The 13,071-nt window shown below is 43.0% G+C and overlaps 1 protein-coding gene across 1 annotated transcript in view; it reads right to left on the reverse strand.

Annotated features, from left to right (window-relative positions):
• MYO9A (myosin IXA) overlaps positions 1-13,071 on the reverse strand; it is a 159,045-nt gene that overhangs the window by 59,950 nt on the left and 86,024 nt on the right. Inside the window, exon 10 of the mRNA XM_059823674.1 lies at positions 7,073-7,207. Within this exon, the coding sequence (XP_059679657.1) occupies positions 7,073-7,207 (135 nt within the window). The remainder of the gene's footprint in view (positions 1-7,072; positions 7,208-13,071) is intronic.

Below are 13,071 nucleotides of genomic sequence, written 5' to 3' on the forward strand. Positions count from 1 at the left end.
AGCTCACATTGTACAATGCTGTCCTATGAAAATCCACCAACATGCATCGAGGTCTTTTATTTTTAAAGAAAAGCTGTTGCTCGCAAGTATTGCTAGTGCCTTTTTGCTGAAATAACCAAAGATTTCATTATGTTGTTGCCTAATTTAGCCCGAAGGTATAGGGAATGTGCAAGACCTTCCGCATGACTGTAGTTCTGGACCATATGACCCAGGGCTGGGCCCTGAAAGACCAGTGTAGAAGCATCCTAGATCATCCCAGAGCACACCTGGTGCTCTCCAAAGCGGGATGTGCATTGGAGTGCAGGAAGAAAATACTTTTTGTACCATTAATAAATAAAAATTGGCATTTATTTCATCTTCATCTCATCCCTTTTTAATTTCTATTTTTGTGGGGAGCCTTCATAACGTACATAATATTAGTACATATATAGAATTTGAAAATAAAGAAATATACGTATCTTGGATTGCATCTCAGGAGTAGGTCCCAGAGGAAAGTCAGGCTCGGCATTCCCAAGACAAACCTGACCCTGAGGGGCAGGGCTCCGGCTGGGCTGGGGGGACAGGACTGTCCCCTGGCACTGTCCATACCCACATATATTTAGCCAATATATTTCAGTAGGAATCACGATCAGCAGAAAACATCATCTAACTGGAAAAAGTCAAGGAACCAGCTCAGAGAAGAGGAAAAAAAGGCTCAAGGGATTATGGTGACTTGGGAGAGGGATAACGGAACATGGAGCAAGGCATCTGCAACTTGGGGAGTTCCAGCAAGGAGCGTGGGATGAGGGATGGAAGAGGGGATTTGAGTGCGGGAACCAAGGTGGTTTGGGGACGACACGGCACTGCTGCAAGCAAAGCCCGGGGATGCACTCAGATGCTGCGGGATGCTGTACGGGATGCCTGGTGACGTTCCTCTTAGCTTGTCTGGCTCACGAAAAACATCAGCGAAGGCCAAGACACAGGGACAGCACTGAGATAATCTCTTTATCAATATAACCTTTGCTTTTACTCACTACAAGACAATTTCTAAAGCAGCCCATGTTCCTAAGTCACTATTGCAAGAGTGTCCCATACAGGTGACGAGCAGAAGGAACCGTGACCATCACACTCCTCCTCCTCCCCGACAGCCACGTTTCTAACAGACGCAGGACCGCCAAACCCTCTTCAGATCATCTGCAGCACAAACCACCTCCAGCCCCGTCCTTCGTTAAGGAAGGACCGTATCAAACCCATTGACCAAAAGCCACATGCAATATGAAGTGGTGACAACCATATATTGAACCTGCCTGTTCATCTCACCATCTTTTTGTCCAAATAATTCTTCTCTAGCACAATCTTGTTTGTTTTTAATTAAAAAAAAAAAAAAAAAAAGCTTGGAGCTTCTGTTGTCCATCTCCCAAATCAATTCTGCTTTCCTCTCTCTTTCTCCTAGGCAAAATATGAGCTTGAACCTTAAAATTACACATTACCCAACTTGCAAATAGGAGCTCTCAGTGCATTTATCTCAAGAGTTTTATGCTTTCAACCACAATTATAATATTTTCACAAAAGCTGGGCTTCACAGATACAGTTCTTCTCTGCATTGGGCTTTAAGTAAGGGTCAGGGAATCAAATAAAAAACACCCAAAGCAACCCAAACCTGTTTCTTATGGATAGCTAAATATAACGGAGAAAAGATACAGAAAACCTCCGAGTCTTTTACACCAGCACATCACACCAGAAAAGCTTTCTAGAGTATTTTCTAATGATATTTTAAGCACGTTTACTAATTTGCCTACCTAGGACGCCGCTACACAGATTTAAGAATACTGCTTCTGGGGTTCATATATTATAAATTATAAATTGTGTTTGATATATTATATATGGCAGGGGGGTTGGAACTAGATGATCTTTATGGCCCCTTCCAACTTGAACTATTCTATAATATTATTGTATATACACATAATACAATATATTATGATGTTATACATGTTATACATGAACGTTCATCATCCGGAGAAACTCAGGAACAAGGGAATGGCAAACAAAGCCCCCTCGGACCCAGCCCCGGCCAAGCAGCACCCGGGAAGGACCAAAGCCAATGCTTTGGGGGACCGATGACAACCAGAGTCGTGTTTTATTTCAGTCCTGCAGTTTGACATCTTCCTATCCTAAAGATAATATTTAAACAACTCTAAGCATCCTTTGTGATTTTTAAAAATATGAGTTACATACAATGGCATATAGCCAAATAATAAATCAATAACTTCTGCAGCTTGTTATTTCTCCGCCTGTCATATGGCACACAGCTGACGGCAGCATTTTTCGGAAAGCACCCGCTCTCCCAGCTCCAACGAAAACAGAAATTTGAACCGAGCCTCCCAGTCCTCAACGGTTGACTTCTGATGGTTGGCTTTTGTCTTCAGAGGCAATAAAGAGGCGATCACACCTAACCAGTGATGAGATACCAAAAAAACCCCCTTACTGGAAGGAAGGGAAAAAGTGCTCCAAGCAGTAGGAGAAAGACCCTTTTTCATAATTTATTTTTAATTGATTTATTTTTAATTTAAAAAAAAATATTTATTTTAAATTTTCCTGTTTTATTTTCTCTAAACGACATGGAAGGATGCGGGGAGACGGAGCAGCATGGCCTGAGACACCCTGCGTATCCAAGATGCTTTAAAATATCGCAGGCATCACAGCCATTTCACAGACTAAATAAACCACCTATCACTACGTCCTGTGACAAATCGATGCTTTTTTTAATTAATTCGCTCCCACTGCGATGAACAAATTGATATAATTTTCATGATGTAGTCTGGACTGTCAGATTTCTCCACCTATTACACAGGACCACTAAACCCTATAGACCTCCCTAAATATTTATGGAGCTTTAGATTGCTGAGCAAACATTTCATAGGATGCGTTATCTTCATGAAATTAAGTTTGACTGTCTGAGCAGGCTGAGGTTTGCTGGCTGAGACATCAAGCTCACCAGGGACCATGCCAGAAAATACATTTTGCTCAACATCTGAGCTCATGCCAGTTGATCGTGCTCCAAATAATTTTTTTTTTCAGTCTCAACCTTGGTTATTCATCAATTTTTTTAAACAATAAAAGGATGTCCTCGAAATTGAGGTTTGGCAGGTAAACAAAAGGTAGAAAATGGGGTAGAAAGGAACTTAAACAGCAACACCTACGTGATGGAAAGCTAGGGGATGACTTCTCAACCTTTGCAAAGCATCAGTTGAAACTGGGAAAGGTGGGTAGGGTGGGGGTAACCAAAAAGCCAAGTGTCGGGGATGAGGGAAGATCAGTGAGGTCAAAGATGACAAAGTTTGGAGAATGGGGTACATAAATAAAAACTTGTATTCCTGGCCCTCAAACCACCAAAGATCTGGAAACTTGGAGGAAACTCCTATCATGGGTGCTATGTTACTGGTGACCTTCAAACTACATCTTCATACCCAGCGATTATTTCGTGCAATGCCCTAAGTTGCAAAAAAAAAAAAAAAAAAGGCAACTTGCAATGCAAAAATGCAACTTTCCTCTCCCAGAAGCACCTGAGTGTTATCTGAAACGTCATGGCAGCTCTGGGCTTATCTGCTCTGCAGAGGAAGCCACCTGAGGAGGACACGGGGATGGAGCAGTCGCCGGCGAACAGAGAACCGCCACAGAGGTGTGATGCTCTCATAGCACGTGACGACTCCAAGAGCAATGGGGACGTCTCACCTGAAGTCTCTAGCCCGAGGGAGGGATGAGACTGTGCTGTCTGGAAGAGCTAAACATGTCTGCAGTTTGTGTGGAGCCTGGTGAAGGACACTCCATCCTCCTGCCTCCTGGAGCAAGCACCGCATCAGGCAGCAGTTGCAACCACCAGCTACAGCACCTCATCCAACCTCCACCCCATAAACCTGTGAGATACACAGGGAGGAGAAAACCACCCTTGCTACGTGACGGGGCAGGCTGTATTTAAGTTACGATTCCTGCAATAGCAATCTTTCTAAATTAATAAATAGATCGTTACCAGCCCAAACCCAAGAGTTTGCCTATAGAGATAGACCGGCATTTATAAGCCTGGGCTTTACCGCCCCGTTAGGGTTTGTGTCTCTTCCACTTTTCCATCATCTGCTAAAGAATATCCCCGTGCATCACAAATGATCACTAAATTTTCCTTAGCGATCCAGAACAGTCGGTTTCAAAAAAATGGTAGAGAAACATCAATAACTGTCTTTATCCAAGGCAGAACTCTAACATTTACCATTTTTTTGCCTTCTCTTCCTATTTTGCTAAAAACAGCGAGCGCAGATGCGTTATCCTTATTCTCATGGTTGGCTCAAAGAGAGGAGGTTGCTATTGCAGAGGTCTTTGCGACTCTCGGTAGGCAGCACGACAGCAGCTGTATTTATAGGAGGCATCAGGCTGAAGCCAGACTGCCTGAGGATGCCTCGGCCGGTTGTTTGCAAACCACTGGAAATAGCGTTGTCTTCAGACAGGAGGTTTAAAAAAAGATACGCAAGGCGCATTGTATTAGATTTCACCAAGAAAAAAAAAAAAGAAAGGTTAAAATAATCCTATGCTTCTGTTAGAGGACTTTGTGGTAGGTATTTTGGTTTCCATAAATCAGCAGTATGCCAAAGCAACAATTACATCATGGCTAAATATCGTTCTTGCACACAAATTCTATTATGATTTAAATAAAAATCTTTAGTGAATACTTAAATTTGTCATTTCTTTTAGCAGAATTGTCCAAATAGCTCAGCAATCTGTTTTCTGCCTCCTGCAAGCTTTGGAGATACAAGAAGCCTATCTCTGGATGCAGAGAAGGACCACTCCGTGTCAGGTACCCATCACCAATAACCCCACTTGTTTTTCAGCCATGAAGTCATCAAATAAACCCTTGTAAAGCCACAAATATCTCAGATAAAATCACAATTCAAAGTAATATAACTATTTTGCCATCTTGAAACGCAATATTAACTACCTAGTCTTCATCTGTAGACTGTCAACTCTCATTAAAGAGCAGGTTAATCTTTGGGCCAGCTAGGAAGGAAGAATATTCTGAAGACCCAAGATCTGAATATCAGTTGTCTTTCAATCAAATCCCCTCCTCCACACGCAGCACATAACTCCAAGAAGAGGAAAAGTAAGTGATTAAACCATACAAATAATTCACCCAAGAATTAGCACTCGTGCAGCTGTACAGCTTATTTATATTTATAGAATGCAAACTATGCAGAGATGACCGTATTTTCCACCAACACAGCTTGCAGTGCTCCAGCCCTAGATGGATTATGGGCTCCGGCATTAAGAATTGGAACGAGCCCTTTGCAATCAGATGCCTCTGCAACTGCTCCTCTCATCTCTACAGCAAATACTGACTTTAATGACTTCATGTGCTTGACAGATTTACAGGAGAAAGCTAATTAGGTCACTGGTTATAAGCCGGTCCAAGGAGAATTACAGATTGCTGCAATCAGGAGCTCTGCCTATACCCCGGGCCCGGGGAGGAGCACTGACCCGCTAAGAAACCCCAGCCCAAGCACGGGAATTCCCTTATGGATGACAGCATCTCGGCTCGCTCCCGCGAAGCCAGCGAAAGCTGCCGAAACCCAAGTGCCCTGAAATCCCACCTCACCGAGGTATCATCTCTCTCCAGCTTTCAGGAAGGGTCCTCCCTCCCCAAGTCTCTTCTAGAAAGTGGATCAGTTACCTTTATAGAAAAAAAACAGCTATATTGGCTTTGCAATCATCTTTTAGTTTGCCTTTTTATGGTGGATAATGGTAAAATAGACCTATTCCTAGAAATACAGACAGGTTTTCCCATTAACTTCTTAGAGCATCTGTTGAGTAGGGTGCATCAGATACAAAGACCAGTTAAAAAACTGAAATAAAATTGAGTTTGAGCAGCTCTGCTCCCCCTTCTTGACCAAAAAAAAGAGAGGGGTAACACAGAAGCATCAAACTCTAGAGCAAACATCTCCCAAATGATCCACTCAGGGCTTTATTGCTTATTTTTGACCGTCCTCATATTCAAGGAGACTTCTCTTTCTGACTTTTCACCTCTCTTATAACACTATAGAGGCCCAAAATGAAACTATGAGGGTTTCTGGGAAGCGGTGGTTTGATTCTTTGATCTCAGCTGGACTCAGGCGGCAGAGCGCAGCTCATCAAATACTAGCTCTACCGAAACTAGTGATAAGGAGGATTTCCCTTGACCTCACCCAAAGAAGAATTTCACCTGAAGGGAGGGCATGAAGGCTGGTATTCAAAAAAAAGGCATTTTGAAGGTCTGTAACATCTTTACTGTATTATACAGCTCAATTATATGTTGTGCATCCATGAAACAACATGTACTTTAGCAGTTTTCTTGTCCTGCTTGTTATTAGATAACAAATGATGTTTGCAGAAGCCTCCTCCCATCCTAAGTAATAGACTACGCCATCTTGTCGTACATGTAACCTGCTAAATTACGGCCTGTGTTTTTTGTTATCTCTCTTACAGCACATCAATTTGAGGCTGGAAAGCGACACCCAGTCTTAACAAACCTAAAGCAAAGCTTAAAGTTCAACCTTTCCTAATCTGCCGTGGCTATTGGACGTCGTAAGGATCTCAAGTCTCACCTTGCAAAACATGTACGAGAGCGACGTTTCCCCTCCCTCCCCACAAATTAACACTGGAAAACAAAAAACCACCGGAAGATTGGGGTGGCATTTTCAACAGATGTCGAAAAATCACTTTTACGTGATACTAAATGACGCAGCAGCAAGTCCAGGCAAAGGCAAGAAAGAAATTGCTCCTGGATGAGTCCTCTGAGCATATATCAAGGAGACAAAAGAGCAACGGTTAAGGTCTTCATGATGTTTGAGGATATTTGTATCCCAAAACATTTACTTAAAACTAGCAAATCTCTGGCTGGATTTTATCTTACAGGTAGCAATAAGTCATATGGTAAATTAGAAGTTAAATTTGAATATTTCAGCGTACACTCCTTAACATAAAAGTATTAAAGGGACAATTTACAAATTTTATCGGTGCCACAAACTCATGTCAACACTCACAGGCATCAGAGAGTAAATGTTTCCAGACCTACCTGTTCAAGTTTAAAGATGTGTTGGTTAAAGTAGTGCTGCAAGCGCTCATTGGCGAAGTTAATGCAGAATTGTTCGAAACTATTATTTTCATAGTCTTCAAACCCAAAAATATCAAGTACTCCAATGGATAAAGTCTGTAAGAAAAGTAAGAATGCGGGTTAGAATAAAATCACATAAAGTAAATGGATTATTTGTACGCAGTACATAGCCAAAAGCATATAAACAGAATTAAATATACTTAATAGCAGGAGTTTTAATTTTTACTGGAATTGTTGATATTATGCCATCTGGAAGACTTCACCTACATCAGAGAGACAACATGTAACTTTAGATATCTGGACAGATGGCCTTTTTCTAAAAGAAAAGTCCTTTTAGAGTTGTTTGGTTTTTTTAATTTATAGACAAATTGCCCTCTTTGAAGAAAGCTGAACCCAGTTCCAAGTTATTCTATTGGATCTAAGACAGTATTTAACTTTTGAGGGGAAAAATGGGGATAGGTTTGGGGAAAAAAGGCTTACACCGTGAAGACAGTCCACAGAAACATGTCTACAAGGTGAATACAGGGTGTCTAAGCAAACACGGCAGGGGTTTGCACGGAACTAATCCATTGCAATGAAGGAAAATAAGTCTGGTCAGAAGTAAAACAGTATCGAATATAAAATAGCCACCTTGCATATCAGATGGCTCAGATGAATGTCTCCTACTGAGAAGTGTAACCCAGACGGATTGATTTTTGGAAATGTTGAGTTGCCCTCGCCTTACTGAAGGGGATGTAAAGTAACACAAAAATAGTAATGCTGCTGAAAAAGAGGGCTCAGATCCTTCCCCTGAGTCAGGTTCCTTCATAATTAAAAACTTAGGCAACAGAGCTGTTGAGCAAATAAAACAAAAGCTCCTTTTCTAGCCTGACGACCCAAGAATGTGCCTTCCCAGCCTTCTGCGCCCTTTGAAGACTCGGCTACTGCTTGCCTTAAATGAAGGGCTCTGGGCAGGGAAGGGAACCAAGATGCATTTCCCACGGATGCTGTCCAAGGGCCCCCGTGCTCCGGCACAGCCATCCCAGCCCTTTGCCACCAGGCCACACAAAATGCTCTACAGGACCAGCCCAACACTCCTCCCTGCCCAGCATCTCCAACCACGGCAGCAGGACATCCCATCCTGGTGTGACGGATGCACTCCTCCTGTTTGAACTAGCTGAACTTGGGTCCAGGCAGATGCTCAGCACGTAGGCCTAACCGAAGTTAATCCTATTGTGTGAGTGAGAACTCAGCACCAAACCCCCCCTAAAAAGCCTGTTTGGCTAGAGGCTAGGCTGATAAGCGGCCAAAACGGCATTAACGCAGCAGAAAATCCAACTACGAATCAACAACTTTATGCTATAAATATCTGCAGCCATCACGGTCCGTTGAGCTCTCTCTCCATCGTAGTTGGCTGCACGGCGGTGATCTCCCCTTGAGTAGGGACACCTCTCAAGGTTACCACTTGAGGCTGAGAGATCCTTTACCTGACACCAGGCAGCGATCGCTTGGTAAGTGACATTTTTTGCACGCATGTAACATTTAAGGTGCGTATAGTAAGCTTAAGCAACCATCTTTGTATCCCATACTAACTTTAAATGTAGTAGAGCACTGACCGCCAATTCATCTGTACTTACTAAATATTTTACATACCTAAATTTACTGATTAGAACTGAATAAACTAACTATTAGCTCAGATCTGTCTGAGTGATCTCTTGACTCTTCTCCTGTAACACCTGGGTATGTCAGCATGGCTCTTCTGCAGTCCGTCACCCTTTTCTACCAGCACCCACAGTTTTGGGATGAGAGAGACGGAGAGGCACCTCTGTGCTCCCTTTAGTTCATGGGCAAGAGATGTGTGAAGAGGTACCCATCCAATTTTTGTTGGAACCCATTGACAGTATGATCCCTCACAGCCTCTCAGGTCAACTTCTACAAGTTCACAGAATGAGGGGGGTTGGAAGGGACCTCTGGAGATCATCTGGTCCAAGAAATGGTCATCTCTGACCCCCGCCAGAGCAGGGTCACCCAGAGCAGGTTGCTCAGGAATGCGTCCAGGCCAGTTTTGAATATCTCCAGAGAAGGAGACTCCACAACCTCTTGGGGCAGCCTGTTCCAGGGCTCTGCCACCCTCAAAGGAAAGAAGTTCCTCCTCATGTGTAGATGGAACCTCCTGTGACCACGTTTGTGCCCGTTCCCTCTCGTCCTGTCGCTGGGCACCACTGAAAAAAGACTGGCCCCATCCTCCTGGCTCCCACCCCTTCAGTATTTACAAGGATTGATAAGATCCCTCCTCAGTCTTCTCTTCTCCGGACTAAAAAGCCCCACGTCCCTCAGCCTTTCCTCAAAAGAAAGATGTTCCAGTCCCCTGATCATCTTCGCAGCCCTTTGCTGTACCCTCTCCAGCAGCTCCCCGTCCTTCTTGAACCGGGGAGCCCAGAACTGGACCCAGCACTCCAGATGTGGCCTCACCGGGGCAGAGCAGAGGGGAAGGATAACCTCCCTCGCCCCTGCTTCTCACTCTTCTCCCCCACTCTTCTCAATGTACCCCAGGATGCCGTTGGCCTTCTTGGCCCCAAGGGCACATTGCACAAGTTCATGATAGAGAAGTGTTTTCTTTTACTAAATCCATATCCCATAACATAAATTGAAGGATTTGGTGAGTTAGAGATCTAAATTGTCTTTTTTCCACTGCTTTGATGATTTTGTAAACCTCAACCGTATCCCATCCCAGCATTTCTCCAAATTAAAGAGCCAAAGCCTGTTTGGTCTCTCCTCTAACCTACCATGACCTCCTGAGACGCTCATTAAGACGTGGGTGCACCAAGGTTTTCTATGTTGGCAAAACGAGGCCAATGCTGCCGTGAATTCACAGTGTGTTTTGCAACCTCCTGACCTCTCCTCTCCTCCCAAACCAACCCCGCTCCCCCCATACCAGCCAGGCAAGGGGCAGCAGCAGACTCCTGGCCACACGTATGTTGGCCCACAAGCAAGCGCAACCCATCACTCCCCGGCTGAGGCTATCCTTCCTTCCCTTGACGGGAGTAGAAACATAGACCTTTCTCCTTCATGTAGGTACTGGTTTTCACAAAACTTGACCCCTCTGCCTGTTGGATGGATTTGGTAGACCTGGGGGAAGAGGGACACAGGGATGTGACAGCAGATAAACCTCATCGACACAGGGAGCCAGGGTGAAAAACAAGCTTAAGGAGGTATAATTTCTGCTGCAACTTCCAAAACTGTATATGACTGTTCTGTTAAACAAGTAATTAATAATTAGTTACAAATAAAACCCAAGACTGTGTCCACCTAGCAAGCCTGTTGTCATCAGAAAAGGAGTGAAGAGCCTGAAGGACACGTGCACGGAGAGCTCCACCAGCAGTTCGTTAGCGAACCACGTTCTGGGGTCTAACCAAAGCCATCCCACTTATACTCAGGCTCTGTTCATACGTTACAATTAATTATATACAAATATTGAGAGGTAAAAGCATTAGCACTGGTCAACTGAACCAAACCTCAAGGAGGGAGGAGAAACACCCCCTCCTCTCTTCCTCAGAAGAACCTGAGAGCTGCCAGGCACCCTGGTTTTAAATTTATTGGTCTTATCTGGATTTCATAAGACTACTTTCCTAAGCCTAGCCTAACTCCACTGCCAGAAATATAAACCAGACTATCCACAAGTCTCTCTACGCTGCAGTTCGTCCATTTTCAACAGATAACGTAATGTGGGAGGAAAATATTCCTTCTGTGCTTGACTCCTGACCAGGGAACCACCTACGGCCAGAAAAGATACAGCTGCCGTGGGCAGAGCGGCCACTTGGCTTGTGAGTTGAAGCTTTGTATGATATGGACTTCGGCTACTGGAACAAGTGAAAACACAATAAAAAAAGCATATAAGCACAACAATAAGACTCTAACTCATTTTCCCAAGAGGTCTTTGGCTATTTTATCCTTCATCCAGGCTTTTCTCCCTCTTCCAGGGCCAGACTCTACCTCCTCACCCCCAACCATGCCATGACAAGGATGACTACTGAAGGTCCTTGGCCAGCTTCCCAGAAGTTTGCATCACTTGACAAAATGCCCATGAGAAACAGCCGTTTGACCAGAAAATATAAATTGGGAAGCCACTGGACCAAGGAGTGAGCCTGGCAGAGGGATTCGCTCTCACTCGCTGCTTCCCGAGGGTCAAGCATCCTTCTCCTGCTCGTTCCAATGAACATGGCAACCCTTTTGTTCACAGATATATTCATTAAACGACAGCCTAACAAGCAGAAATCTTCTGCTTTGTCTTTTTTTAAAATAGATTTCAGTAAGAATTCTTCTTACTCTCTTTGTATAATTAGCAGCTCATATTTTACCTCTATTACACATGGAAAAAGTGATGATGGAAACAGGACAAAGTGACTTTTTCTCATCCACGACACCAATGCTCCATTCGCTCCGCCCTTGCGTAAGCAAATCCCGACCTCAACCACCCCACCGCTGTGCAAGCTTCTCCCTACAATCCACAAGAGCTCTCTAAAGTTACCCTAGATAAAAGTCTCTGTTGCACTAGATAAAAACAAGACTTAGAAGATAAAATGCTCACACTTCCAGAATCCTTATGGAATTACCGACACCAGCTTTCGCAAGCACCGTGCTGATGCTCTGTGGAAGTAGTTAAGCCCCTGACACGAGTGAACACTTTAAACCGAACAAGGTTTTCAAGCTCTCACAACCATAATTTAATATGACCACAAAAACCACTCCCCCTTTTTTTCAATGCTGGTTCATTTGCTGTGTTGAAACTGCGACAAAATGTTTTAACGTGTGTGTGTAAATCCATTTATAAAGCAAAATAGATGAGTTAACTAATAGAAAAAAAATGGCTATTTCAGTTGTAAAAGAATCCTATTAAAAATATTATATTTTGAAGTTGTCTTTTTATAATTTTTTGCTGACACCCAAAATTAAACAACCTCAGACAGGTAAAATGCACAGAACTAAAAAAAAAAAATAATCTGCATTTAACAAAATCACTGCAGGTATCAAACCGCAGGTACAAGATGAGGATGGCTAATTCTGCCATGGCTGTTACATGGGGAAAACCATCATTTTTCTCACATCATTGACTATAAGGATAACTCCCGAACACCTCCAGAATACAGATTATAAGATGTGGGTTTTTTTGCAGAGTTTCATGCCAGAGAAATTAGGGCAGAGCTCTGCGGTGAATCAGGTCGTTTGCCCTCTGTTGCAGGAGGCAGCATTGCAGAGATCCCGAAAGAAAGAGGTCAACGCATGTGAGTTGGTAAAACGTTTAAAAAATGAGAAATTGGGAATTTATGGCTATTTTTCTGCTTCCTGGCCAAAAAATCTCATGGTACCTATGCAAAAGGGATATATCAGTTTTTCCATTATAAAGCAGCACGAATCTACCGGTACAGAGTAATTTCTTATCGCAAGGTGAAAAAACCCTATTTCCATTGAGGTATGAGTAAATTAAATTATTTTGTTAAACTGCCTGACAAAAGCATGTAATCCGACTGGTTTTAAGATTAAGTTTGAAGTCCAATATTTACAGAAAATAATCAGAGGAATTTTACATTTTACATTTACAAATCTAATTCTTCAGTTTCAAATTTACACTTTGAACGAGTGCCATAAGGAAATCATGCAAAGATGTAATATAATTTAGACCTCAATTAGCCACATCTAGTTTATGTGTTAATGTTGTTCCTTTATCAAAATTAACATTTAAAACTCAGAAGTACACAGCACAGACAAGCCTGCAGCAGGAAACTGTATTACTTCGTATATCCAATCTATAGCAAAATTCCTGTAATGAAAAGTATAAGTTGTCAAGGATTTTTAAAATTTGGGTGAACCCTGGGTTAGTAAGCACTTTCTCGGTGAGATGATAATAAGTGACCTCATGCTTCTCTAAAAATGTCACAGCCATGACATTTAAACACTAAGCACGAGTTTTAAGGGCTTTTGGC

Source organism: Gavia stellata, chromosome 13 (genome assembly GCF_030936135.1).
Source record: "Gavia stellata isolate bGavSte3 chromosome 13, bGavSte3.hap2, whole genome shotgun sequence".
Taxonomy (NCBI): Eukaryota; Metazoa; Chordata; class Aves; order Gaviiformes; family Gaviidae; genus Gavia; species Gavia stellata.